General features: G+C 41.1%; 1 protein-coding gene across 5 annotated transcripts in view; it reads right to left on the bottom strand.

Annotated features, from left to right (window-relative positions):
- The window catches only part of sgcd (sarcoglycan, delta (dystrophin-associated glycoprotein)), a 431,163-nt gene that overhangs the window by 98,142 nt on the left and 308,296 nt on the right, over positions 1 to 24,725 (bottom strand). For all 5 annotated transcript variants that reach the window (XM_024804094.2, XM_004556829.4, XM_024804093.2 and 2 more), the window contains one exon: positions 12,270 to 12,371. In XM_024804094.2, coding sequence (XP_024659862.1) covers positions 12,270 to 12,371 — 102 coding nt within the window. The remainder of the gene's footprint in view (positions 1 to 12,269; positions 12,372 to 24,725) is intronic.

Below are 24,725 nucleotides of genomic sequence, written 5' to 3'. Positions count from 1 at the left end.
TTTTAAACCTTATTTTGGGTCAAAGTGTGCAAACCTTTGAATGGGCTTTTATCAGATTTGACCTGCATTTCTATATACTCAATTGGAGTGCAGAGCTGCAGTAACCACTGAAATTGAATTTATGGCGCTCGTTCCTCATTTAAGTGCAGACTTCAAAATAACCATCTGGATTCTTTCCAAGATAACTGCTTAGATTTGCTTTTAGAAGGACTTTGACAGTGACAGAGACGGTGTCTCATACAGAGATCATGCTACATGATGCATTTTGTGTTTCATCAGCCATACAGACAGGACTTGCTATGATAAGGTAAGGACAAATGACAGACTACTCACTTGCCAATCACAGGCTTTTCCTGACAGGAAAGTTAAACAATGGCTCAAATAAAACCGTTAGCTTTTAAATCTTTCCACTTTTAGGCTTTTTCAGGCCACTTCTGAAAACAAATCTTCAAAGTAAAACAGGAAAACCAACCCAAGAGAACACTGAATGAAAAAAAAAAACACTAAACAAGAAGTCCAGGACATGGAAACACACAGTGCTAAGGAAGACTCACTACTAGAATACAGAAACACTGGAAACAAATACTCAATGTTCCAGGAAATAGACTAGCCCTGGCGCTTATTTCTCAGTCTTCCATGTCATGTAGTTTTTTTGCAGTCTGAAACTGGCAGAACTCACTGCAACTCACTGCAGGTCCTGCTTGTACAGAATCAGTTTAACTAAGCTTTGCCTGCAAATCTGCATCCACTTGTTTAATATAACTTTTGAGGAGCTGAGAGAGAGTCCACGTTATATTATTCATACATTTCCTGAATATTAATGTTGTGTGGAATGTAAAGTTGGAGATAGCAGTCATCCCTACTGCTATTATGAATGCAATTCTAGTGATACCAATGTTTTAACTATATCACTGGCTCATATATTATTAATACTAAGCACTAGAGATATATTATAATATATCACTAATAGAACTGCCTAGAGTATTTTTTTGTTTTCAGCCTGTTTGCAGTTTGGATTTGATTTTCCAGCCCTGGAGGATGCTTCATGTTAGAGCGCTAGCTGAGGCTGGCTCCAAAAGCAAGTCGAACCTCACAGACTTCCACGTATAAATACACACTAAAAATGCATGTTGCCAATCTGATATAAAAATGGGAACAGCCTCTATGGATAGTTTCCCCCTTTGTAAGAAATGTAAAGTGGCTGAAATTTATTTTTTTTTTTTTACTTGTAGCTGGAGCTGCAAATTCCAGTCACTAAACTGAGCCTGTGTTTGTGCTGCTGGAGCCTTTTGAACAGACTATGTTATATTAAAAATCCGTGCTTCAGTTTGGTAGATGGTTCTGTCACAGGCGACCTTCAGCAGTCACTGGGACGTCAGCGTCATGGTAACGGTCACTCTGAGTCTGTGGGCTCTCTACTTTTACTTATTTCCTGATGGATTCTTAGTTTTCTGTGTTTATAACTTCTTCATGTTTTTTGGGTGCATTTAGTCTCAATATCTTATTTCCTGGTTATGTTAGCATTTATTTCTTCACTCAGCGTTTCTTGTCCCATCCATCCTCTTCAGCTTATCCATTTCAGGGTTGCAGGCGGCTAACACAGGTCCGCTTGTGTCAATTCTCCAAATATTGATACTTGCTTGTAGTTTTACTTCCCTCTTTTTTTCGCAACTTCGCAACAGCCTCAATAATCCGCTCGCCTTTCGTTGAATCCCACCTGTTTTCCATGTCTGCATTTTGGGCCCACAACATCACACTCCACATGGTCTGTATAATCTGTATAAACGTCATAGCAGAGACAGAGACAAGTAGCTGCAGCAACAAAAGGATTGCTCAGAGTTTGAGTGAGCAGCACGCTCAGCCTAGGCTGATTGTACTGGACATGTACTGGTGGAAGGAAACCCATCTCCAAACAATCAAGGACCAGCTTGGGCTGACTTCTGTAACATAACTGATTACAGTGTCATCTGCATATTGTTGTATTCTGGTTTCATTCCTATATAAAAGCAAGTTACTTACAAAATTAGTTACTAGGTTAAGTAACTTTATATAAATTTCTGTTTATGTAGAAAACAAAAAATGTGCAATTTTCAACAGTTTAATTTTTCTATTTCTGCAAAATTCCATTGAAGACAGCAACTGTATTTGCAGAGTATTTTCACACCCGTTCCCCATCTTCAAAGCAAACACTGTGAGCTCATTGCATAAGGCTGCAGTAATTTTGGTCGTGGTCATTGCTCGGTGTTAGCGACTGTGATCAAAAAAGACCAATGGGTGATTTTACAGTGGCTACATCCGACCTTTTTACACAGCTTATGGCTTTTGGTCATCATTAGTTCATGAAACCTCAGTTTCTCTCAGAATTGTGACCCAGGCAGTTAATGGATGAGATCTGTCCAAATTTTTCACTGCATGCCTCACTGCTCACATCTTACTGTAGCTGTAATGACCTGCATCACTACTAAACTCACACAGAAGACATGCTGATGGATTTCTGGCGTGAATTCAGGTAGTAAGCTTACAGATATAAATCAATCCGATAACTAATTCTTTATTAATGTATGCTTTTATGATTCTCCCATTAATCAGTCCTTCCCAACTTGGAGTTTTCCTGTCAAAGAAACTTAATGTAGCTCAGTATGTGGAGCCAGACACACTTAAACTAATTTCTTTGGAAAGTCCTCCAACAGTTCAGATATTTTAATCTGGACCAAACCATGGAGCTGTGATTTCCTTGGGTACATAGCAGCCACACTGATTTTAGGTTATGAATACTGACATAACTATTCAGACATTTCTTATTACTTCTATGGCAGTACACAGCAGATGCCAGTACTAATCGATGAGTTTAGCCAGCAGCAAATATTCTTGGTTAACAACGAGTCCTGAGCTTTAAAATCATCACCGTGTTCCAGCAGCAGGTCGCTTATCGTTCCATCTTCATGTAGGGTTTTTTTCCCCTGAGATGCCTCAGAGAGGCTACAGCAGTCCAAGTTCAACTTTATTGTCACTTCAACCATATACAGTTTAAAAATACACAGTGAGGCGAAACAACGTTCCTCCAGGAACCAAGGTGCTACAAGACAAGTTAGTGCAAAAAAAATAATAATATATAATATATCTAGTAATAATATTGTGCAAAAGAGCATTTACAGGTTGGTGTGTGCGATGGTTTGGTGGTGTAGGTCAGTGTGTTTGCGCTTGTGTTGGTTAGTCAGTCCAGTCTCAATGTTTTGAGGTATTTGAGTTAAGCTGAGTGATAATGTTAGTGTATGTGTGTGTGTGTGCGTGTTTATCAGTCAGTCCCTTTTTGCTGAGGAGACGGATGGCTTGTGGAAAAAAGCTGTTGCACAGTCTGGATGTGCGTGCCCGAATGCTTCGGTACCTTTTTCCAGATGGCAGGAGTGTAAAGAGTGTGTGAGAGGGGTGTGTCCGATCAGCCACAATGCTGGTGGCTTTGCGAATGCAGCGTGTGGTGTAGATGTCCTCAATAGAGGGTAGAGAGACCCCGATGATCTTCTCTGCTGTTCCCACTATCCGCTGTAGGGTCTTGCGGTCTGATATGGCACAGCTCCCAAACCAGACAGTGATGCAGCCGCTCAGGATGCTCTCAATAGTTCCTCTATAGAAGGTGGTCAGGATCGGTGGTGGAAGCCGGGCCTTTCTCAGTCTTCTCAGAAAGAAGAGACGCTGTTGGGCTTTCTTGTGCAGGGAGCTGGTGTTGAGGGACCAGCCGAGGTCCTTCTCCAGGTGTACGCCCAGGAATTTGGTGCTGTCAATGATCTCCACAGAGAAGCCGTTGATGCTCAGCGGTGAGTGGTCGCCTCGTGTCCTCCTAAAGTCAACAACCATCTCTTTTGTCTTGTCAACATTCAGAGACAGGTTGTTGTCCTTACACCAGTCCGTTAGTCTCTGCACTTCCTCTCTGTACGCTGACTCGTCGTTCTTGCTAATGAGACCCACCACGGTCGTGTCATCAGCGAATTTAATGATGTGATTTGAACTGTGTGTTGCTACACAGTCATGAGTCAGCAGTGTGAACAGCAGAGGACTGAGCACACAGCCTTGTGGGGCCCCAGTGCTCAGTGTGGTGGTGCTGGAGGTGCAGTTCCCGATCCGTACTGACTGAGGCCTTCCGGTCAGAAAGTCCAGGATCCAGTTGCAGAGGGAGGTGTTCAGGCCTAACAGGCTCAGCTTTCCGATCAGTTGTTGGGGGATGATCGTGTTAAATGCTGAGCTGAAATCTATGTACAGCATTCGGACGTGTGAGTCCTTCTTGTCCAAGTGTGTCAGGGCAAGATGGAGTGCAGTGGAGATGGCGTCGTCCGTTGAGCAGGAGTCCTTCAGGGCTGTTTGTGTACACTACACGTGTTTAGTTCATTGCAGTGCGGTGCCTTTGATCCGCTCGGTCTCCCTCTTCTCTTTGTTACTAATGGAACAGACCATATTACTCCCAGCAGGATGCCTCTCACACAGAGAGGAATTGGGAGGGAAAAATAAATAAAAAATAAAATAAGAAGGGAGAGAGGAGTTAGGCGAGAGACCAGAAGAGAGATGTGTGGATTACAGTTGGTTATAGAAATGTTTCTTGGTGGCAGAGCTGCTCCGGGGGTTGAATTAAATCTCGGTGAGATGGGCCAAAGAACCAATATGTCCGGAGTAAAACATTGGCTGATTTTGGAAATTTGGGTTGAATGAAAATAAATCCACAGTGTCGAGGCTCACTTTGAAGAGCTCAAAGGTAATTTCAAGATGCAGGAGATGAGCAGTGACTGAATAGGTCTGGACGGTTGACTAATCTATGAGCTCAGTTACTCAGTTATCGTTTTTAAAAGACACCATATTTGTAAATATTCTAAAAATATCTGGTTTATTTCAGTTTTGTCCTTTTGATATTCAGGATCGGTTCTTGTCCTCCAACCAAACCATAACATTGGTTTTTTGTTCTCATACTAAGTGTTCCTGAGACATCAAACTTTTCTTTGGTAAAGCTCAGATCTGAAAGCAGTTAACGTGGACGAGGTATAAACACCTTTGATTTGGAAAATGCAGGTCCTACACACCTTCTACGTGCACTTTGTTAGAGCTCACTTATCTTTACATGCACATAACCACAAGTCATAAAAACAGGTCGACACAGAACCAATCCAACGCTTTCTGAGAATTTCTGACAGTCTGCATTTAAAGGTTGATCAGGAACGAGCTCATAAGAGACACACGTCATTATTAGTTGCCTTAACACAACAGTTGTATTAATTAGTAAATGTCAGTGACTGAGAGAAGCATGTGTGTCTGTCAGTGTGCTTCGGTCACCATAGAAAGACATTTAGACAGTTCACAGAGATACTTTAACTTAAGTCAACATTTATTTTGATTTACTGGAAAATGCACAAGAGTGACTCTCTGCTGCTACATTAGATATTTAATGTTTGAGGGTTTAAAGGGTTAATGATGGATTTTTACGCCTCAGTATGTATCTATAAAAACCTGATGCCCACTAGAAAAGATTCTGGTTTTCCCAGGATAGAGGGTGGTCTCTGCAGAGACAGAGACCACCCTCGCTAACCTCTGATATCATTTGGCTCTACAAATATGGCTGAAATATGACCGAAACCTGCTAACCTGAGGGTGACGAGTTAAATGCGTTTTAACCTTCTAGATTAAAGTACTCGAGAATCTTTAGTGCCAACCGATTTACCGATGGTTCTAACGGCCTGACTGATGGCAGCTCTTCTGGAAGTCTCCTCTTATGTCAGCCCCGAAGCAGTTAACGATGGTTAGATTAAAAGTTTTGTACAATTAGTTGCCAGAAGAAGTTTGCTGCACTTGACGCCCCTGATTTGAATAAAATAGCTTGAACTTGAACTCTATGCAAATGCGGAGCAGCCAACTTGTTTCCCCTTCACTTTAAACACAACAAAGAAGGCACTGAGGACCTGCTGACAGAGACACGTCTTACAGCAACTTTCTGTCGCACTTTGATAACAACGGTAACTTCACTTAGACAAGCGAAGCATAAAAGGAAGCAGGAAGAGGAGCGTTGGGAAATACAGAGCGGACTGCTAAATTTTTATTTAGCGGTTGTTGTTTACCCACTCCTGGTCGACTGTGTACTGGTCTTTTCCCATCGCCTCCTCCTGGTTATCATTATTCCTCTCATATCCTTTGCTCAGTCATCCATCCCTCTCTCTGTCCCCTTTATGTTTAGCTCTCCTTAAGCTCTGCTGTTTTGTATTATGTCCCGTCTTTTACTTGCCACTTGCCCTTTCTGTTCTCAATCTGCTTTTACGTTCATCCCTCTTCACGGTACAAGAGCAGAAGGCATGATCCGCACTTTCAGCGCTGGTCTGGTATTCATATTTTATGAGCTGCTTTGCTAGTTATCGGCCATCTATCCTGATAGACGAGTTCAAACTTTGGCTTTCACCTAACGAACATGTGGGAATGCAGAGCCCAATTTATGCTCTGGGGATTTGTTATCCCCTGTTCCTGCTTCTTGGACAAGTAGTGAAACCCTTTTATTATGAATATTCCACAGTGCTATGATACTGCATTGCAAACACGGTGTGTTTGTTTGAGTTGGTGTTGAACTTGGCTGTCTCCTGCACGCCGCCTGTCAAAGCAAGCTTGCTGGTGTTCTGATTCAGTCCTCCTCCATCTGTCTCGCTGTTTCTGTCTCTATTACTGCTGCTCCTTCTTCCTCATCTCCATCTCCGTTGTTGATATGCTCTCCTCCGCTCTCTGACTCGCTCCTGTATCCCCTCTGCATTATCGGACCATCTGTCCACTACCTGCACCACAGCAATGATTGCTCCCAGAGTAGAAAAGACAAAGGGAGAGAGACCCTATCGCTTTATTGTGCCCATCTCTCCCATTTCTCTGACATCTTCTAGGCCTGGATGCTCGTGTAGTTGCTGTTTGGACACCAGGAAGCACCCCAGAATGTTAATTTGTAAAGCCAGCATAACAGGGGACCTCAGCCAGACAGCATTTCGATTGGTAAACACCAAATATCCTACTGCAGGAACACTGAAACTGTAGCTGAGTGCAGAACGCGGGGAGAAAACGTGCTGATAATACTGACGTGTTTGCTGCTCCTGTTTGTTTCCTCAGCAAGTCTGAAACATTTGCACTAGTACAGCCACACCGTGCCCACCGTGATCAGGCAACAACCTCCCTGAGGCTGAAAACGAAGCCAAAAACTGCATTTCCTCTAATGGCCAGTTCAATCCTCATAGACCTCTATGTTAAAAGGACCAGCTCCTCCAGCCATGAAAAAAACCAGTTTCCAGCCTGCCACTAAAAATTATTTTACCCCTTCCTGTATCATAGCAACTGCACGGGGAGGGTGATGCCTTTTTTAATATACCTCACCCAGTTGGATTTTGTTAAGGTTTGAAGTCTTGGTGTGATGCAGTATGGAAAAAAACGACCAAACAACACAACCGAGCAGTGACGGCCTTTACAACACTTCAAGTGTTTCTCATCTTCATGTTGCTGTCTGCAAATATCTCCCAAAATTATGTCTGAAAAGTGGAAATGAACACTGGAACGTTTTGCTTCCAAACCTCTGAGCTTGTAGCAATATTGGTAAATAAAAGGGTTCCTTTTACCCCTTCTTCTCTCTGGCTGATTTAAATGGACGATACGTTATAGTAACCGGATCAATTTTTAATATTAATGTTACATTAGCAAATATATATTTATATTAGCGTCCTCGGCCTCCTGCCTCGTTTGAATACCCATTTACTTATTATGGGTGGTGACTTTGTGCTTGGACCCTGATGGATAGATCGTCTGTAAGAACTGGATACTCGACAACAAAGTCAGCTTCTTATTTACAGTCCTTTTTTTCAACCTACGGCATCTCGGACATTTGGCGTTTTTTACACCCACAAGACAGACAATATTCCTTTTTTTCAAATGCTCAAACCTACAGTAGAATTGACTATTTTGTTACTGATAACAAACTAACCTCTCTTGTTAAGTCATGTGATTATCAGCCTATTGTAATATCTGACCATGCGCCCTTAATATCGACACTGCATATACCCGGTATGGAGTCTCCTAAACGGATGTGGAGATTTAACTCTCTTTTGTTAAGTGATGAAAACTTTATAGAATTTATTTCGGATCAAATTACCTACTTTTTGGAATTTAATTTAACTCCAGATATTTCCATCTTGTCGGTCTGGGAGGCTCTTAGAAAACATTTTGATCTTCTGAAGATCTGCTTAGGCAGCCCAGTAGCTTCCAACTATGTTTTTTCCCCCTTCAATGTCTGATGCCACATTTCAGGGCTGGCAGAGGCGAGGGCTGAGATCTTTAAAAGAACTACTCATTGACGGCACGTTTGCCTCATTTGAACAGCTGACTAATAAATACAACTTACCCCCCTCTCATTTTTTTAGGTATCTACAAATACGACACTTTCTTTCAGGCTCTATCCCAGGGTTCCCAAATAGACCCCCTAATGATGTAATGGATGACATTATGTGTTGTAACCCGGCTAAGAAAAAGGCCATACCATCAATACTTGTTCTGATTTTGCGCCTGGGTTCTTCTTCTATGTCTGCAATTAAGCGATCCTGGGAAGAGGATCTTAGAATCTGTATTGCTGAAGCAGACTGGGGCAATGTTTTAAGTAATATTCACTAGTCCGACATGTGTGCAAGACATTGCCTTCTACAGTTTAAAATAGTGCACAGGGTTCATCTCAGCAAATCGAAATTGGCAAAGATGTATCCCCAGATTGACCCAACGTGCGAAAGATGTAAATTGGCAGAGGCCACCTTGATCCATGTGTTTTGGTCTTGTTCTGGACGGATGTCTGTGAGGCTTCGTCATGCATATTTGGAATGAGAGTGTCACTCTCAGACTTATTGCCTTCTCTACACTATTGGCAAGACGTCTAATACTTTTGAAGTGGAAGGACGCAGCCCTGCCCACAGTTTCGCATTGGGTTAAGGATGTTTTATTTCATCTTAAATTAGAGAAAATTAGGTTCGTTTTGAGAGGCTCTGTAAATAAATGTAATAAAGTCTGGAAACCCTTTTTGATATTTTTTGACCAACCATCTACATAGGTTCAGGAATGACCTTTATTTATTTATTTATTTTTAATTACATTTGTTTGCTTATTTTTTCTTCCTTCTTATTCTTTACACCTTGGCTGGTGTTATTTTGCACTAATTGAAAGTTTTTCCTTTTAAACTTTTGATTACTTGACAGCGAACAGGGGTGTTGTTTGTTAGGGTGGGTTTTTATTTTAAATTTTCTCTCCTCTTTTACTTTTATTTGATGCTTTGTATTTCATTGTGGAAAATCCATCCATCCATCCATTCGCTACTGCTTATCCTTTTCAGGGTCGCGGGGGGCGCTGGAGCCTATCCCAGCTGTCATAGGGCGAGAGGCAGGGTACACCCTGGACAGGTCGCCAGTCTGTCGCAAGGCCAACACACAGGGACAGACAACCATTCGCACTCACATTCATACCTAGTGACAATTTGGGTTATCCAATTAACCTATCCCCACAAGCTGCATGTCTTTGGACGGTGGGAGGAAGCCGGAGTACCCGGAGGGAACCCACGCAGACACGGGGAGAACATGCAAACGCCACACAGAAAGACCCCGGCCTGATGGTGGAATTGAACTCAGGACCTATTAAACACCAAAGCTCTGAGCTACGAAGAGAAAAACCCACCCCAACGTGTGTGTGTAATGACGTGATGAAGTATTTATCTATCTGCATCACTATTAATTAAGTTATCGAATTCAAAGAGCATGAAGGGGATGAGTTTAAGGTAAGAATGTATGTATTGCATTCTGTGTGAAGTTTGGACTGTGGGTGGAAGCCACAGGAGCCACTGTGCAAAGACAAACATTTTAGTTTAACTGGTGATTCCAAATTGGCCACATGTGAGCTTGAATGGTTTTCTGTCTCCCTTGAAACTTGTCCACAGTGTAGGAGGCTGGGGTAGGCACCAACTGTCTGATGACCCTGAATTGGATTAGCAGAAGAAAACGGATGAATGGAAATAAAACTGGATCCTGTTGTTGCTGAAGCCCTCTGATGCCATGAAACATTCATTCTAATCTAATATTGTTTTATATTACAATATAACACGATTTAACAGGATGACAGCTTGACTTTTTGGTTTGTTATAACACGTGGTTCGGTTTTATTGTTAGAAAAAAAAATCAGTGAGAATTAAAATCCAATTGTGACCTAGCAGCACACAACATGAGTTGATGGTAACCTGGCCTGATCCCAACTTAGAGGCACACAGACTTTGTCTTGTGTTATTACTAAACACAAGAGTTCCCTTATATATGTTATAAACTGTTAAATTGCTAATATCCATAAAATATATTTATATTAGTATGATATTCGTTACCTGGGGCCTCAAATATGGCAGTGAGACACAGACTTAGGCGTTAGAGAGAAGGTCAAACCACGAGCTCTGTTCATGAAGCTCAAAGGAATTCGCTTCATGTCGAGGTTTTGGACACGTCAGACTCAGAGGATATGCAGTGGCTGACAGCCATATCTTATGGGACTTGAGAATGCTTCAGGATTCCAGAGGAGGCGTGAATGCGAATAGTAGATTTACTGAGCTTTAGCCTGCTGGCATTATAACCTGACCCAAATACATGTGGAAGGAAAAGGAAGTCAGATCGTCGGTTACTCTTCTGAGAACACGCGCCTGCTTCAACATAACCTGTTTTAACATAGTTTTGGATTTCTTTTTAGGTTCAGACATTTGCTGAAATCAGCTTGTCGTACGTGCAGCTGAGTTGATAGCACTGGATTGTCTCACATGCTTAATTCTCACTGTAGGAAGCTCAAATTCCCACTACCACACCTACAATCATTAGACACTTCACACCTTCTCAATCTCACCTCATTTCGAGTATTATCAGTCAAGTGTTTCACAGCGCACTAAAAAGTATGAGACAAACTGTATTTTTGCTAGAAGGTAATTTGCAAAGCAGTTTTTAGTTCATGTGATGAGTGATAAAAAAGACTAAGTGCTAATGTATCGATGAGCTGCTGCTGCTGATTTTAAAGTATTTCAAATGGTGATTTAACCACATTTCACACATTGCTGTGGGATACGCTGACTCCCTGTGCTACGGGAATTTGTAGGGCCAGGTTTGACTGTTTTGGATGGTTTGGATAGCAAAATGAGCCAAAGTCACACTGAAGGTGATAACACAAGACCTAAATACAGTAACTCACAGTATTTTGCCATAATGGAAGAATATAAAGCAATGGCGCTCTAACAGGACAAGCAAGGCAAACTGTTTTTGCCTTGTCAAATCTAAAAATAGACACAACGTAATAGTTGTCAAGGTAAAACAATCTCCTTCCATCTTAGACAGTAACGCCATAAATGTCCTCACCAGTTTGCGTCCATCCTTTACTGGCTGCAGTCGGCTACTGTAGCTAAAAGCATCACTTGTTTTGTACTTATAGGAAACTGTAGCTGTCTCCGTTTTACGAGTGGTGGTTTGTGCATGTGCACTGTGGACAAACCTCTATGGTAAACTGATGGGAAGCCAGCTGCTGGCTGAGCTTTCACTACTCTGAGATCTGCTGTGCTTTGTGTCGAAACAGCTAGAATGATTAGCTAAACAAGCTTCAGTGATTTAGCATCATAACAGATGGGTTTAGTTTTGCTACCCACCTTTTTAAAAGTGTGTGATGTAGAGAAGGTAGAGGAGGATTTACAGAATATTAAACAGAATTAAGTATATAAAATGAGCTCAAGCTTAAACATATGCAACAGTAATATTAATGTATTTAACGCTGATGGGGAACATTTTTCTGAAGAAGAACATTTTTTGCTAATACTTCATGCACAACTTTCCATGTTACAGTTCTAGGTGTACTGCGGTGTTTTCATCATTATTGCTTCTTGTCCTAAAGGAATGGTTTGGAAAATTCCTGCACCACTTGTCATCGTCAGTCACAGCAAGGATGTACTCACTTGCTTTACTGTGTAGACTCCCATGTTAGAAGATAAATATTGTGCTCATACCACTGCCTTTTTCATGGCTCTTAAATGGTGTGCATGAATGTAGCTGTAAGGACCATTAATAGCAAAGTCACCCATGTCTGAATGACAAAGCTTCCAGTTTAACAGCTTACTGAAGGCACAAATGTTCCGTAGCCTAATCCATGTTTAAAAAAGGGTCAAATTGCAGGATGGATGTGTGCAGTACAGTATGTACCAAGTAAGGTGTGCATTCATACGAGTCACTTACTGGTTTGGACTGGATTTCTTTGGCATAGAGGGGTTGGAGGAACTCAGAGTCCCCCTCCAGTTTCAGGCCCTTCTCTGTTATTCTGAGGTTTCCCATCCCATCCTGTGCAGGAGACAGACACGCTCTCAATTAGGACATTATCTTCACATACATATGTTATTTTTATTTCTACATCCAGCCAAATTGCATTACAGCAAATACAGATCACAGATGTGAATTTCAAATGAATAAAGTGTTGATGCTGCTGGAGCACAATCACTGCAACAATTACTGCTTGACAGTCTGGTATCAACAAACAGCACTTTGCACTCATTTAACATGAAAGTGTAATATTTGTGATTATATATGCAAAGCCCAGGGTTCACTTTCTAGATCTGCATTTATTAAAATAACCCCAAATGATGGGAAAACACAGATCTGTGCGAGCTAAGGTGAAACAGACTCATTTTCCCAGAATCATCTGAGTCTGCATGCAGTTACATAAAAACAGCTTCACAGGATTCAAGGAGGACATACAGACGATACGGTAACACGATGAATTCAACCTTTATGTATATTTTCTTCTTGTTCCAAACATCGAGTCTGAGCGTTTACACGCGCTAACCCTCTGCAGGCTGCTGTCTCCGTGTATTCTGTGCCAATATGGGGCTCAACCTTGAACAGGAGTTGCTGTGTGTGTCCAACACCTGCCACTTTATTTCTGACACCTGCAGCTTGATAACAAGCACCTGGTATTTATCTATATGGCGAGATGGCTGCATGCAGGGGAAAAAATTAAACATCACATGCACACCTGATGGTACGAGGAAAGATGTTATTTTGTTTCACACTCACAGAGATACAAACTCTAAATACTGTACACAGAGCATATTAGACAAATTAAACTGTATCTCTGGGTGAGCAGCTCCTCTAATCTCTTCTAATCTTTTTTTAATGCAGTGATATTGGTTGAGACTTGACTTCAGCATTAGTAATACAAACTAAGCCATAGGCTAACATGATGTGCAGAATTCATACATACAATTGAGCAGTTTGTTTAGATATTTACAGCAAAAGGGTGTTCAGTATGTAACTGCAGCCAATGCAAACTGACCAGAATGCCTCGAAGAACTGAATATGCAAATGACATAAGGGATATTTCCATTTCAAAGCAGGATTCTGTGATTTGCATCCAATATTGTGCCAGAAATATTAAGTTTATGCCAGGAAATAGCAGAGACAAACACTTTTAAAATTCAGATGGTCAGAAAACACATTAACCTATCGGTTTTATCGGAGACTGGTGTGTGATCTGGTTCTTCAGTGTAGGAAAGACAGTCACAAATCGCCCAAAATACAGCTGCACACTGTGCACTGCAGTGCTCTTACAGAACTTATATTTAAAACACAAGTTTAAAAAATTGAAGGTGAATAGAGTCAAATTTGATTCGCGAGTTGGCAAGACAACTTTGACCACATTACAAGCAAAGCACAGACTCTATAAGCAGGCTTTGAAAACAGGAGATAAACATTCATGTTGTAAAATTTCATCTTAATGTGGTTGGTTAAATGGTACGCATCAGTCCCACAGGTCTACAGAGCAGCCGGTGAACACCTGGCAACCCCCGGTCATCCGGTTGGCGAGTGCTGGAGGTTGTTGCTAAGCACAATGTAAGAAAGTGCTGCACCAAAACCTCAAACTTTTTGCATGTAAAGTTGCTCTAGTAGAGTCAGGGAACAGTGAAAGCCAAATGAGTCTAGTTTATGTGCATTTAAAATATGACTTTGTTAAAATAGATTGTTTGTGTTTGTGTGAATGTCTTAAATAATCAGGTCACATCTTATCGTAATGACCTTGTAGTACCATATCACCTCATTAGAGCACTTCGCTCTCGCTCTGCAGGCCTACTTGTTGTTCCTAGAGTATTTAAAAAGAGAATGGGAGGCAGAGCCTTCAGTTTTCAGGCCCCTCTTCTGTGGAACCAGCTTCCAGTTTGGATTCAGGAGACAGACACTATCTCTACTTTTAAGATCAGGCTTCAAACCTTCCTAAACAAAGACCCACAGTTGAAACTGCATTTTGTTTTCTTATATTAAGATATTGCAGAGATACTAAATGTGTAGTTAAAGACAGACAGAAGACAGCGAGGGGAGTTTCACTTGTCCCGTCCACTTAAAGTGGATCAAAGCGAGCTGCACGTGTCTCACCACTTAAATGAGTTTGACATCGCTGCGATAGTTTGAATGCAGCGTTACGCAGTGATGCTGTAGGACTACATGTGCAAAATCTTTCTGGAAGCCACAAACATAAACTCATTAACAGTTGTTCAATTACTGCAAAGCTCCTTCCTAAACCAGTGGTGAGAGATTCTTAACTTAACGACAGCACGTGTGGAGTCGCCAGCAACTGAACACCTGCTGCTTCTGTCACCCCAACCAGTCGCAGCAGATGGCCCCGCCCCTTCCTGAGCCTGGTTCTGCTGGAGGTTTCTTCCTGTTAAAAGAGAGTTTTTCTTTCCCACTGTCGCCAAAGTGCTTGCTCATAGGGGGGTCATATGATTGTTGGGTTTTTCTCTGTATCTATTATTCTAGGGTCTACCTTACAGTATAAAACACCTTGAGGCGACTGTTGTTGTGATTTGATGCTATATAAATAAAATGGAATTGAATGTGTGGAGAACACAAGAAAGAATGTTCAATACCAAAGTATTACAGAGGGAAGTCTGACTTCTTTAAATAACAAGCTAATGGAAATCTTAAACTAAAACTCGCCAATCCAGAGTAAAAATTCGTTTTAGTGTCGACTCTTTCAGGATCCAAGAAACAAGTTCAGATTGTCCCACTCTCGAAGTCCATTTACGAAACCTGCACCCACAAATGCTCATGGATACGAAACACCTGATTGGGAAATTAAGCAAGTTAAGGTGGCACAGGGCAAATACTTTACATTCTCAACAGAATCTGTGCAAACATATCTGCAAAAGTGAAATTACAAGAAATTAGTCACAAAGCAAATTCTCAAGTGCTTCGAAGGAGCACAAAATACTGTCAAGGTATCTGAAACGAAACCACATCTGTTACAGTTCATCGTTCTCCTTCCGTCAGATTGTTATAAATACAACAGAAGTTGCCAATCATTCGAAGGTATTGCAGCCGGGTTACAGAGGCTTCTGTTGCCTCCGCCTGTCTACAAAGCAGAGACCAAAGGATATTAACCATTGAAGATAAGAGGAGATTTGGTGAGAGATCTGCTATTGAGCTGCTTTGATTCAAACACAACCGGCTCAGCTGACCCTTCACTTTCCATCCAGTCATTATATAGATTATATGAGATTACTCACTGGATTGTCTCCAGATAAGAGGCGTCAGTGTGATAGTGAAATAAAGAAAAGAGAAAAAAGCCAGCTATCTGCTCATGTGATCTCCTTCTGCAAAGACTCTTCTTTTTGTTTTCCCTCCGTCTTTTGATCCCCGGTTCCAACGAGCAAATGGAGATCAGGACCCTTGAAATCCCAAAGTAACTGAGGATGGTTTGCAAGCCTCCTCCATGTAATCCGTCCCCCCGCTGTGCAAAACGTATTAAAATTCTGGCACCGCTGCAGAAACGAAGAGGTGAGTCCTGGACGTGTCACGACTGCGAATTATCCCCTGGTGGAAATCAGCGGGGCCGTTAGCGAAGGCCCACAGATGTCATTTAAACTCAATTTCTGAAACTTTGATGACGAAAGCCAACGGTAAGAAATAAGATGTGTTTATTTTCCGTCTTCTACATTTTTCAGGAGCACAGGTACTCTAAGAAAGAGGTAACCAGAGATTCATGCGATGCATGTTTACTGAAATGTCCAGCAGGGGTTCGGCCCAGCGGAAGGTTTAAAATCCCTGAAGATGCATAAAGCTTAAAAATGTTGTGCTTCAGACAGTTCAGAATCTCTGTTTCTACATTTCATACATTTTCTCCTCTGCTGAGATATCAGAATACGCTCTTTCTCAGTAGGCCGACATTTAGATAAACAACTTACATGGATTTGCTTCTTTCAAACACAATGGTTGAATGTTGAGGTTCAGAAAAATCCAAACTTAATTATGGGATAAAATAATAAAATAAACTGACTCTCATGGACTTTTCAGCTTCATCAGAAATGAATGTAAAGTCCATTCAAGAGCCAGTAATCATACTGATGGCAGTGTTACTCACCACCAGGGGTGTAATGAGTAAGGTTATACCTGAGTTTTGTGCATTTCTCTAACTTTGGTTTTTGGTTATGATCCAGTCTCATTCAAGTGGTTGAGCCTGAGGAAAAATAATTTTATGAACTCTATTATTCTGATATATTTCCGGTTTACCATCAAAGCCCCCCACGCCTAACTATTAATCATCAGAGGGGCTCCGTAGATAAGTGATATGGATGTGCCTGAAACCTTCATTTTTCTTTTTATGTGACCACCAGGGGGCAACGCCTGTGGTATTGGGGTCTATGGGAAAATGGCCGTTGCTCTTAATGCGCAGTAAACATTTTCCTGACCAGTTCAATTGCTTGTTTTAAGACTTATTATATAAAAATCTGTTTATTTTGTGAATTATAGTCCCTAATACAGTCAGAAAGGGGGATGAAGCAGTAAGTGTTTACCAAGCATACAGTGGCCCCTGATTCCACAACCTGGTTTCAATGAGGTTGAGCAAAGCTGGAGGATTTCTACACATGTGATTTCCTTCTTTTATATACGTTATGTTGAGAACATAAATTAATCTTGTGGGAAGATTGGATACAACACAAATTTTGTGTAATTCAGTTTAGTTGTATTTGCATAGCGCCAAATCAAACAACAGTTGCCACAAAGTGCTAATGTTAGCGGTTTGGCTAGTTAACAGCTATCATTTGTAGACACTGAGGTTACAACTTGGTGTTGTGACATAGTTTAGCATTTATGCATATTCAATTCTTGTATTAAGTAAAGAAGAATTGGACACTATGTGCAGTCTAAGGCTAAATAAGTTATAAAAGTTGATAAAATGTGGCAGCTAGTGCTGGTAAGCCCTGTTATATCATCACAGCATGGGTCTATTAAAATTCACACCCTATACAAGGAAGTATGCAGTAACATGTACTATGTGAACATGTCCAAAGAGAAGTATCCCAGTTAGACACAGTATCAGAATCATTACAGCTGCAGAGGGAGATAGGGGTCGCTAAACAAACCGTTTAATATGAGTATGTTTATGTATTAGTTTGCTATCAGAGTTTAACTGTCTCAGCACCACAGAGAGACTAAAAGCTGGGCTGAGTTTGAAATCAGTTCCTTTTTATTCTACACTACACCACATTGGCTGCTTCTAAATGTGAAATACATGCTTTATATAGTATCCATAGCATATGCACTACCCACACTTCAGGATTCAAGGAAATAACTTTGAACGTAACCTCGTCTCGACTCTTTCAGGGGGAACAAGAGACACAAAATCCTCAGTCTGTGTTCGTGACTCTGCTTTTGTTCTTTCAATTCAAGCCAGGTATTCTGCAAATGACAAAGTCTCCCTGCTGCCACTGTTTTAACCAAGCAGTTTTAATGGTTCACATTATGAGTGAAAGACTCCAAGCTGTCATAGCTGTGATACAAGGACTGCAGGACAAAAGCAACAATTTAAATTTCAGACGTATTTTTGGATATATGAAGCCACACTGACGAGGTGACTCAGGTGGTTATCTGTGCAGCCATGTTCGATGTGACATCATTCTTTCTATAAGATGGAAGTTGAAATCTAATTCTTCACCTTTCTGAAAAACTGCAGTTCGACTCGCCTCACCTTTTCCTTTTTTATTCTCTGCAGTGAGCAGTGCACTGCAGCCGGCACAGCGAGCCATGAATAATTCAGGATGGCTCTGACCAGGACAGAGGCCTCTGAACACTCAGGTGTGCCTTCTTACCTCTTCTCTCCTACCCTCTACCCTCGTCTCCCATTGTTCTCTTCTTCGTTGCGATTCGCAGTTTGACATTAATCATCTTCTTGCAATCCTGCCCCTTGCTCAGGCCCTGTGCTGATCATCCTGTTGTCACTTTTAGATACCTCTGGCTACGTGGTTTTTCCTGGCCCCTGCCTGCCACTCTTTTATTTTTACTGTCACTCGATATTTCTACTTGAACAGCAATAATACATTTTCTTCCATTACATCCATTCATTCTCTTCACCTCTGTCCCTCCTTGTCTGCCGCTTGAACTGAAAGGTGCTGCTACTCAGGCGGCATGAAATCTAAAGTAGCCTGCTGTCAGAGCCAAACGAACAGAGCAGATTATGACATGATTCAGACGGCAGCCGTTGCTTTGACAATAACGCCTAAACTGTTCAACAACACTGAGAATATCACTAAGAGTACTCAGCATCTATAATTTTTATCTCAGAGCTGCTGCTGTTGACTATTTAAATGCTATTTAATGTGCACCAACAGCCTTCACAGTACAACTGCTTATTTTTTTTATTCAGTGTCCAGATATTTTTACTTCCATCATGAAGTCATTACCCTGAAGCCAACCAAAATATGCTCTCCATGTTCACGGCTCTTGGTCATCAGTAGCTTTTTGGGGAATGTGCAGCAAAAACTATGTAATTAAAGCAAAACTTCAGTAAAACAATGATCGGCTCCATGTGCCAGCAACATGAAATGCATTTCTAATGCACCGTTTCCAAATCAAATGGAGAGAATTCAAGATACTCAGTGGATAGCACCAGTTTAGGAGAAGCTTTTGACACAGTAACATGTTAATATTTTAGCAGTAGATCGGCATTTTGTGAGCAATTTTATGCCCAATAAACAAGCCTGTCATCCATGGGAGGATCTGCCAGTCCTACTTTATTCTCAAAAGACCACAAGCAGCTCGACAGCAACGTTACCATCAGCAACCATTATTGCCAAATCCAAAGCCACTACACGCTGTTGGGTCAATGCATTTTGCTTCTCTGGGGTCTGAAAGCCACCACTCGCCTGTATTTGATGCAATCTATAATCAATGGTATACTGTAACTGTGATCAGGAGTTTCTGGAGATTTTTAAAAAGGTAAATTGATTAAATTTATATATAGTAATACCATTTTAACAGTAAGATTTAATAAATATGACATTTTTATCTAACTTTTATGTAAAAACTCATTATAGTAATAAGCTTTCTTTCTTTCTAAGTTAGATGTCAAAAGCCATATTTCAGCTATGATCACAAATTAACAGCAGAGTGCAGTTAACAACAGTACATTTGCATTGTAGCAGTGTTTGACCACATTTATAGGTAATTTCATTGTTTTCGTGCGTAAAAAAATCTTTTATTTAAAAAATAACAGACAGCTAACGTTGATTAGGGTTGTGATGTTAACGTTAACATTAATTTTAGTAACTTATTTCTATTTTTCTGGCATCCAGACTACAGATTTTTTTCCCCTTTTACACTGCAGGTCTCTTATTGAAAAAGAGTGCACGTCATTAAGAGTGAAAGCTGGGGTTGGGTTACAAAGCAGCTTGCAGAGGCAGCAGGATCCCTGAGAAGACTAAAACAACTAAACGAAATGTGAGATTTGGCAGAACTGGTGTTAAGATTAGCTGCTGAATGGGTTCAACTTCACACACTTCACTTTTTTTCTCTTTGTAAAACATTTGTTATTTAAAAATCATGTAAGTATAAAATGTAGGAAGAGTAAAATCAAACCTCTCAATCATAACATCGAATCAGTGTTCTCAGAAGTTAAACCAGGTGAGCTGCAGGAATATTTGCCTACATTTCAGATAAACCTGCCCATCAATTTATGCTGTTTAAACTGTCGGTGGCAGCCTTTAGCTCTTAGCTTGTGTCTTATTTCCCTTACATTTATGAGGCCATGACAGCTTGGTATATAACTCATCAGACATATACCGAGCTCCCTCCGTGTCCAGGACTCCTTATCTTAATCCCTTTTTTTGCTCTTTGTTCCTTTCTCTCTCCACAGCATTTGCTGCAATAAGGACTAAACTGATCTCCACTCAGCCCGGCATTCCCTCCACTGTCACCTCCCCATAAGCCTGATAGTTATTGAGAATATATTGTTTTTCGTGCGTGTTTACTTGTTTCATTGAGAATGTGTGCTATAGCCATGGCTTCTCTGTTTACCTGGACCTGTGTTGGTGTATAAGCGCAGGAAGAAATGTCTGTCTTGCAAATAACATTTGTGCCTCTCTTATTCTCCAGATTTATTTGGCCCAGCTGTGTGCTACAGCAGAGACAGAGAGGGGTTGATGACAAGGAAGGGGGAGAGGAGCAGCGAGGAGAACAGGCACATATAAAGACTGATGTAACACTGGATCTTCTCTCTGCTCATATCTGTCCTCTTATCTGTATCCTATTTCTCTATCCACACCATCTCTCTCTGTCTGTCGTGCTCCTGCTTCTCCTTCACCGAAGCAGATGTCTTCAAAGAGCCAGTAGTTGCTGCTGTCAATAATGTGGAGCTCTTGGCCTATTATTGAGCGTCTGCATCGATATGCATCAAGCCACCACCCGAGGCTAAAGCAAATATAGCCGTCTCTGGGGGAAATACTACAAGGAGCGAGACTTTTTGTATACCACCGAGCTAATCACACTTCTGCATGCTTAAAAGTAAAAGCTGCGTTTGAATACTCCTACACAGGACAAGTTATTCTGGGATCAAGTGCTGCACAGTTCAGTGCTACACTTGAAGAAAACTAGGCCCATAATAAAGACGATAAGATGCATTGCCAGAGGGTACGTTAATGTAGGTGGATACTTTATTTTTCTGTTTTCAATAAACAGAAAATATAAACTCTTCTTTTATTCTCACAGAGTGTGACGAGCAAACATCAGGAGCTGTGAAATACAGAAACACTTGTCCTGTACATGTCTACAGTAAGTGCTCTCCTCTGCCTACAAACAGGATCAGAAGTCAGTGACAAACAACAACCCAGTAAGATAGAACTTGTGTAACTGGATCTAACTAAGCTCCAACAAAGAGGCTTTTTAAAATATTTTTGGCTAAATGTAACCTCACTACATTTGGTGTGGTATGTTCTTTGTCTCCACTAATACTTCAGTTGAATTCTCCATTTAGAGCCTGAGGTTTTAAACTGGATACACTTAAATTATTTGGTAATTCTACATCAGCAGGTATGAACTAGAGATGGACCGATCTGATATTACGTATCGGTATCGGTCCGATACTGACCTAAATTACTGGATCGGATATCGGAGAAAAATAAAAAATGTAATCCGATCCATTAAATATCACGAAAGCACCTCACAAAACTTGCAACACGCCGTAACTCACCTCAGAACGTTAGCACGTTGGAGCAGTATGCATCACGTGATAGAGCGGCTGTGGCATGCGGGACCTGTTGGTGGTCTGGATAGCATTTGGAGCTTCGCTAGCAACCTGGCATTTCATCTCCGACAAAGTTATCCCCGAGAGAAGTAAAGCAAGTGTGTAAGTCCATCTCTGAATGTTTGTAAAGCATTCCTGCGTTAAGCTTAACGAGCGACTGCCTCTTGCTCTCTGGCTGCTACTTCAATCGTGAAACTGCTTAAATCAGCTGATCGGCTTTTCTGTCGCGAGTCTGTCTCTCGTTTGTTTTTGGTCCACTTTGCACCAGAAAGAGGAAACCAGCGGCTGAACAACAGCAGCACGTTTAAGCTTGATCAGCTGTTGTTAGAATTTATTTATTATTACTTTCTACTCCAGGATCTTTTTCTACGTAGCTGACGGCTGGTAACTGTGCAGGGGCGGATCTAGCAAAGTTTAGCCAGGGGGGCCGATAGGGCATTAACTGGGAAAAGGGGGCACAAAGACATACTTTTCTTTCTTATTCTCATTTAAAATGTCGAGCTTTTAATAAATAATTATCTGACACCCAAAGTTTTAATTTGATGTAAAATGAATAGAAGTCAATTACTGTACATAGTGACTATTAAGTCTAATATATATACCCTAGTAAGCTATAGTACTTTTTACTTTGGGAAGGTACCATCTGTGCAGTCTGCAATTTTGTTGAAGAAAGATGTTGAATCTATTTAATATTTCTTGAAAAATAATTGATTTCTGTGCATTTTTTTTCACACTGCATCAAATTAAGGTTGATTACGTCGATTAAGCATCATGAGGTGGAGCGTGAGGGGTGGTTCCCTATTTTTTATTTATTTAATTTTGTTGTTGCTGGGAGTTGGAACCCTATTAGTTAGGTTGCTTAATATTTACGCTAAGTACTCTTTAAAATACCAGAATAGGGAGGATGGTGTAGGTTTAAGTTTATTAGATTGATCAGTATTGCTGAACTATGAAATATTTTTTTTGTATACAGGTATAACAGAATAGCTTTAGTGTAGTTGTTGTTTTAAACTTGAGTATGAACTTGCAGACTTGCAAAATGCAGCAAGATATTTTAAAAAACAGTTTTGTTGATTAAAAAACACTATATCGGATTCATATCGGTATCGGCAGATATCCAAATTTATGATATCGGTATCGGACATAAAAAAGTGGTATCGTGCCATCTCTAGTATGAACATGAATAGTCATTCGTCTCTCTGAACTAGCCCTGCGATGCACTGTAACCTGTCCTGGTGTACCCAGCATCTGGGATAGCTTCCAGCCACCCCCAGGACCCTGAATTAGAAAAGCAGTTGAGGGAATGGCTTGATAGATTGTAGGCAGAGGATGCCAGCTACACTTCTATCAGTACTACTACTGGGTTGACTCCCTTTTGCTTTCAGAACTGCCTTTAATCTTTTTGGCAAAGACCTAACAAGGTGTTGGAAACATTCCTCTTGATGGCACCACACAGTCCTTGCATGCTTCGTGTTGTTTACACCACATTCTGACCCTACCATCTGAATGTTGCTGCAGAAATTGAGATTCATCAGACCAAGCAATACTTCTTCCAGGTTTGGTGAAGCCGTGTGAACTGTAGCCCACGTTTCCTGTTCTTTGTTGATATAGGTAGAAACCATTCAGGTCTCCTGCTGCTGTAAACCATCTGCTCATAGGTCTGATGTGTTGTGGGTTGATGGTTCCTTTTCTACGTCTTTGCTGTAATGAGTTCATTATTTGAGTTATTGTTGCCTTCAGATTGGTTTGAAGCAGTTTGACCATTTTCTGCAGTAGAAATATTTTCATCCTTTTGGACCATGGTCGTGTGGGAAGATCCCAGCATATCAGCAGTTTCCGCAATATTCACAGTAGACTGACACCAACAACCAGCCACAATCAGAGCCACAAAAATCACCTTTCTTCCACATTCTGATGCTCGGCTTGAACTTTAACTTCAGGTTGTTTGGCCTTTTCTACGTGCGTGTGACTGGCTAACTAGATATTTGCATTAGTAAGCAGTAGAATATGTGTAAAACAGACTAATAAAGTGCCTGATGAGTGTGCAAATCACCACTGATAACAGCTGAAAACTACCACTTAATGGGCTGATAACCTTTGAAACAAGTGCAAAGGCAGGTCATTGGTATAAACAGAGCAAAGCTCACAAGCAGACTGTTCTTAGTTACACAATCCAAGTTCAGAAGGCGGATCTGAAGGACCCACAGTAATGGCAGCAGAAAGAGATCAAACTTGGAGTCTAATATTAATCCAAGTTTGTGTAAGTGCATTTGCTCCCAAAAGGCAAAAATAATAACATTGGTTCCTCTTCACAGGGCGTCTTGTGTAAGGTGACATGTAACCTGACAAAAACAGGGTACCTGGGCGTGAGGAGTGGGTCATCAACTAATTGTAAGCTCTGTGTTTTGATCCCCAGCTTCAGGACATTGAATAATAATAAATAGATGCACTGGGATCAATTTTTCCCTCGACTCGTCCATTTATGTGCACAAATGTGTGCATAACAGATAAAGTGCTGTATGCACAGAACAAAGCGCCCTATGAATGCGTGCATGAATGGGTGAATTTGGCTTGAAGTGTGAAGTGCTTTAAGCGGTCGATAAGAGAAGTGCTATATAAATACATTCCATTTACCTTATCAGTGTTTGTTTGCCGTAACCACAGTTTTTCTCTGGCTTTAATCAAACTGGACTTTCCATTTGCCAATAAAGTAGAAAGCTTACACTACAAACAAAAACTTTGGCCATCAGAACAATCTGAAAGATGCTATGTTCACAGTATTTTCTGCACACGCAGCAGCAGTGGCTTCAAATAATCGACTGACCCGAAACTGACTGTGGCAGCAAAGATACACAGGTTGAGTCCTCCCATTTCAGGGCAAATCAGGCTGCGTTTCTTGGCTCCATCAGAAGAGGCCTTTGAAACAGGACTTCAGACAATCTAGCCCCTGAGCAGGGACGCAGCAAGAGACAAAACAAACCCTTTCATGAATTTGTTACAGTCAGGGTGAAAACGGTAAAAGCCCAACAAATCTGAGCTACAGGTTCTCGGGAACTTATACTGTCCACCACAATATGCTGAAACCTTGTCTGCACAGGCTGCTTTGGTCATAATCCTTGTTTAGT

This window comes from Maylandia zebra, linkage group LG10, assembly GCF_041146795.1.
Source record: "Maylandia zebra isolate NMK-2024a linkage group LG10, Mzebra_GT3a, whole genome shotgun sequence".
NCBI lineage: Eukaryota > Metazoa > Chordata > Actinopteri > Cichliformes > Cichlidae > Maylandia > Maylandia zebra.
The sequence above is the reverse complement of the archived record's forward strand: the minus strand, read 5'-3'. Positions and strand labels throughout refer to the sequence as shown.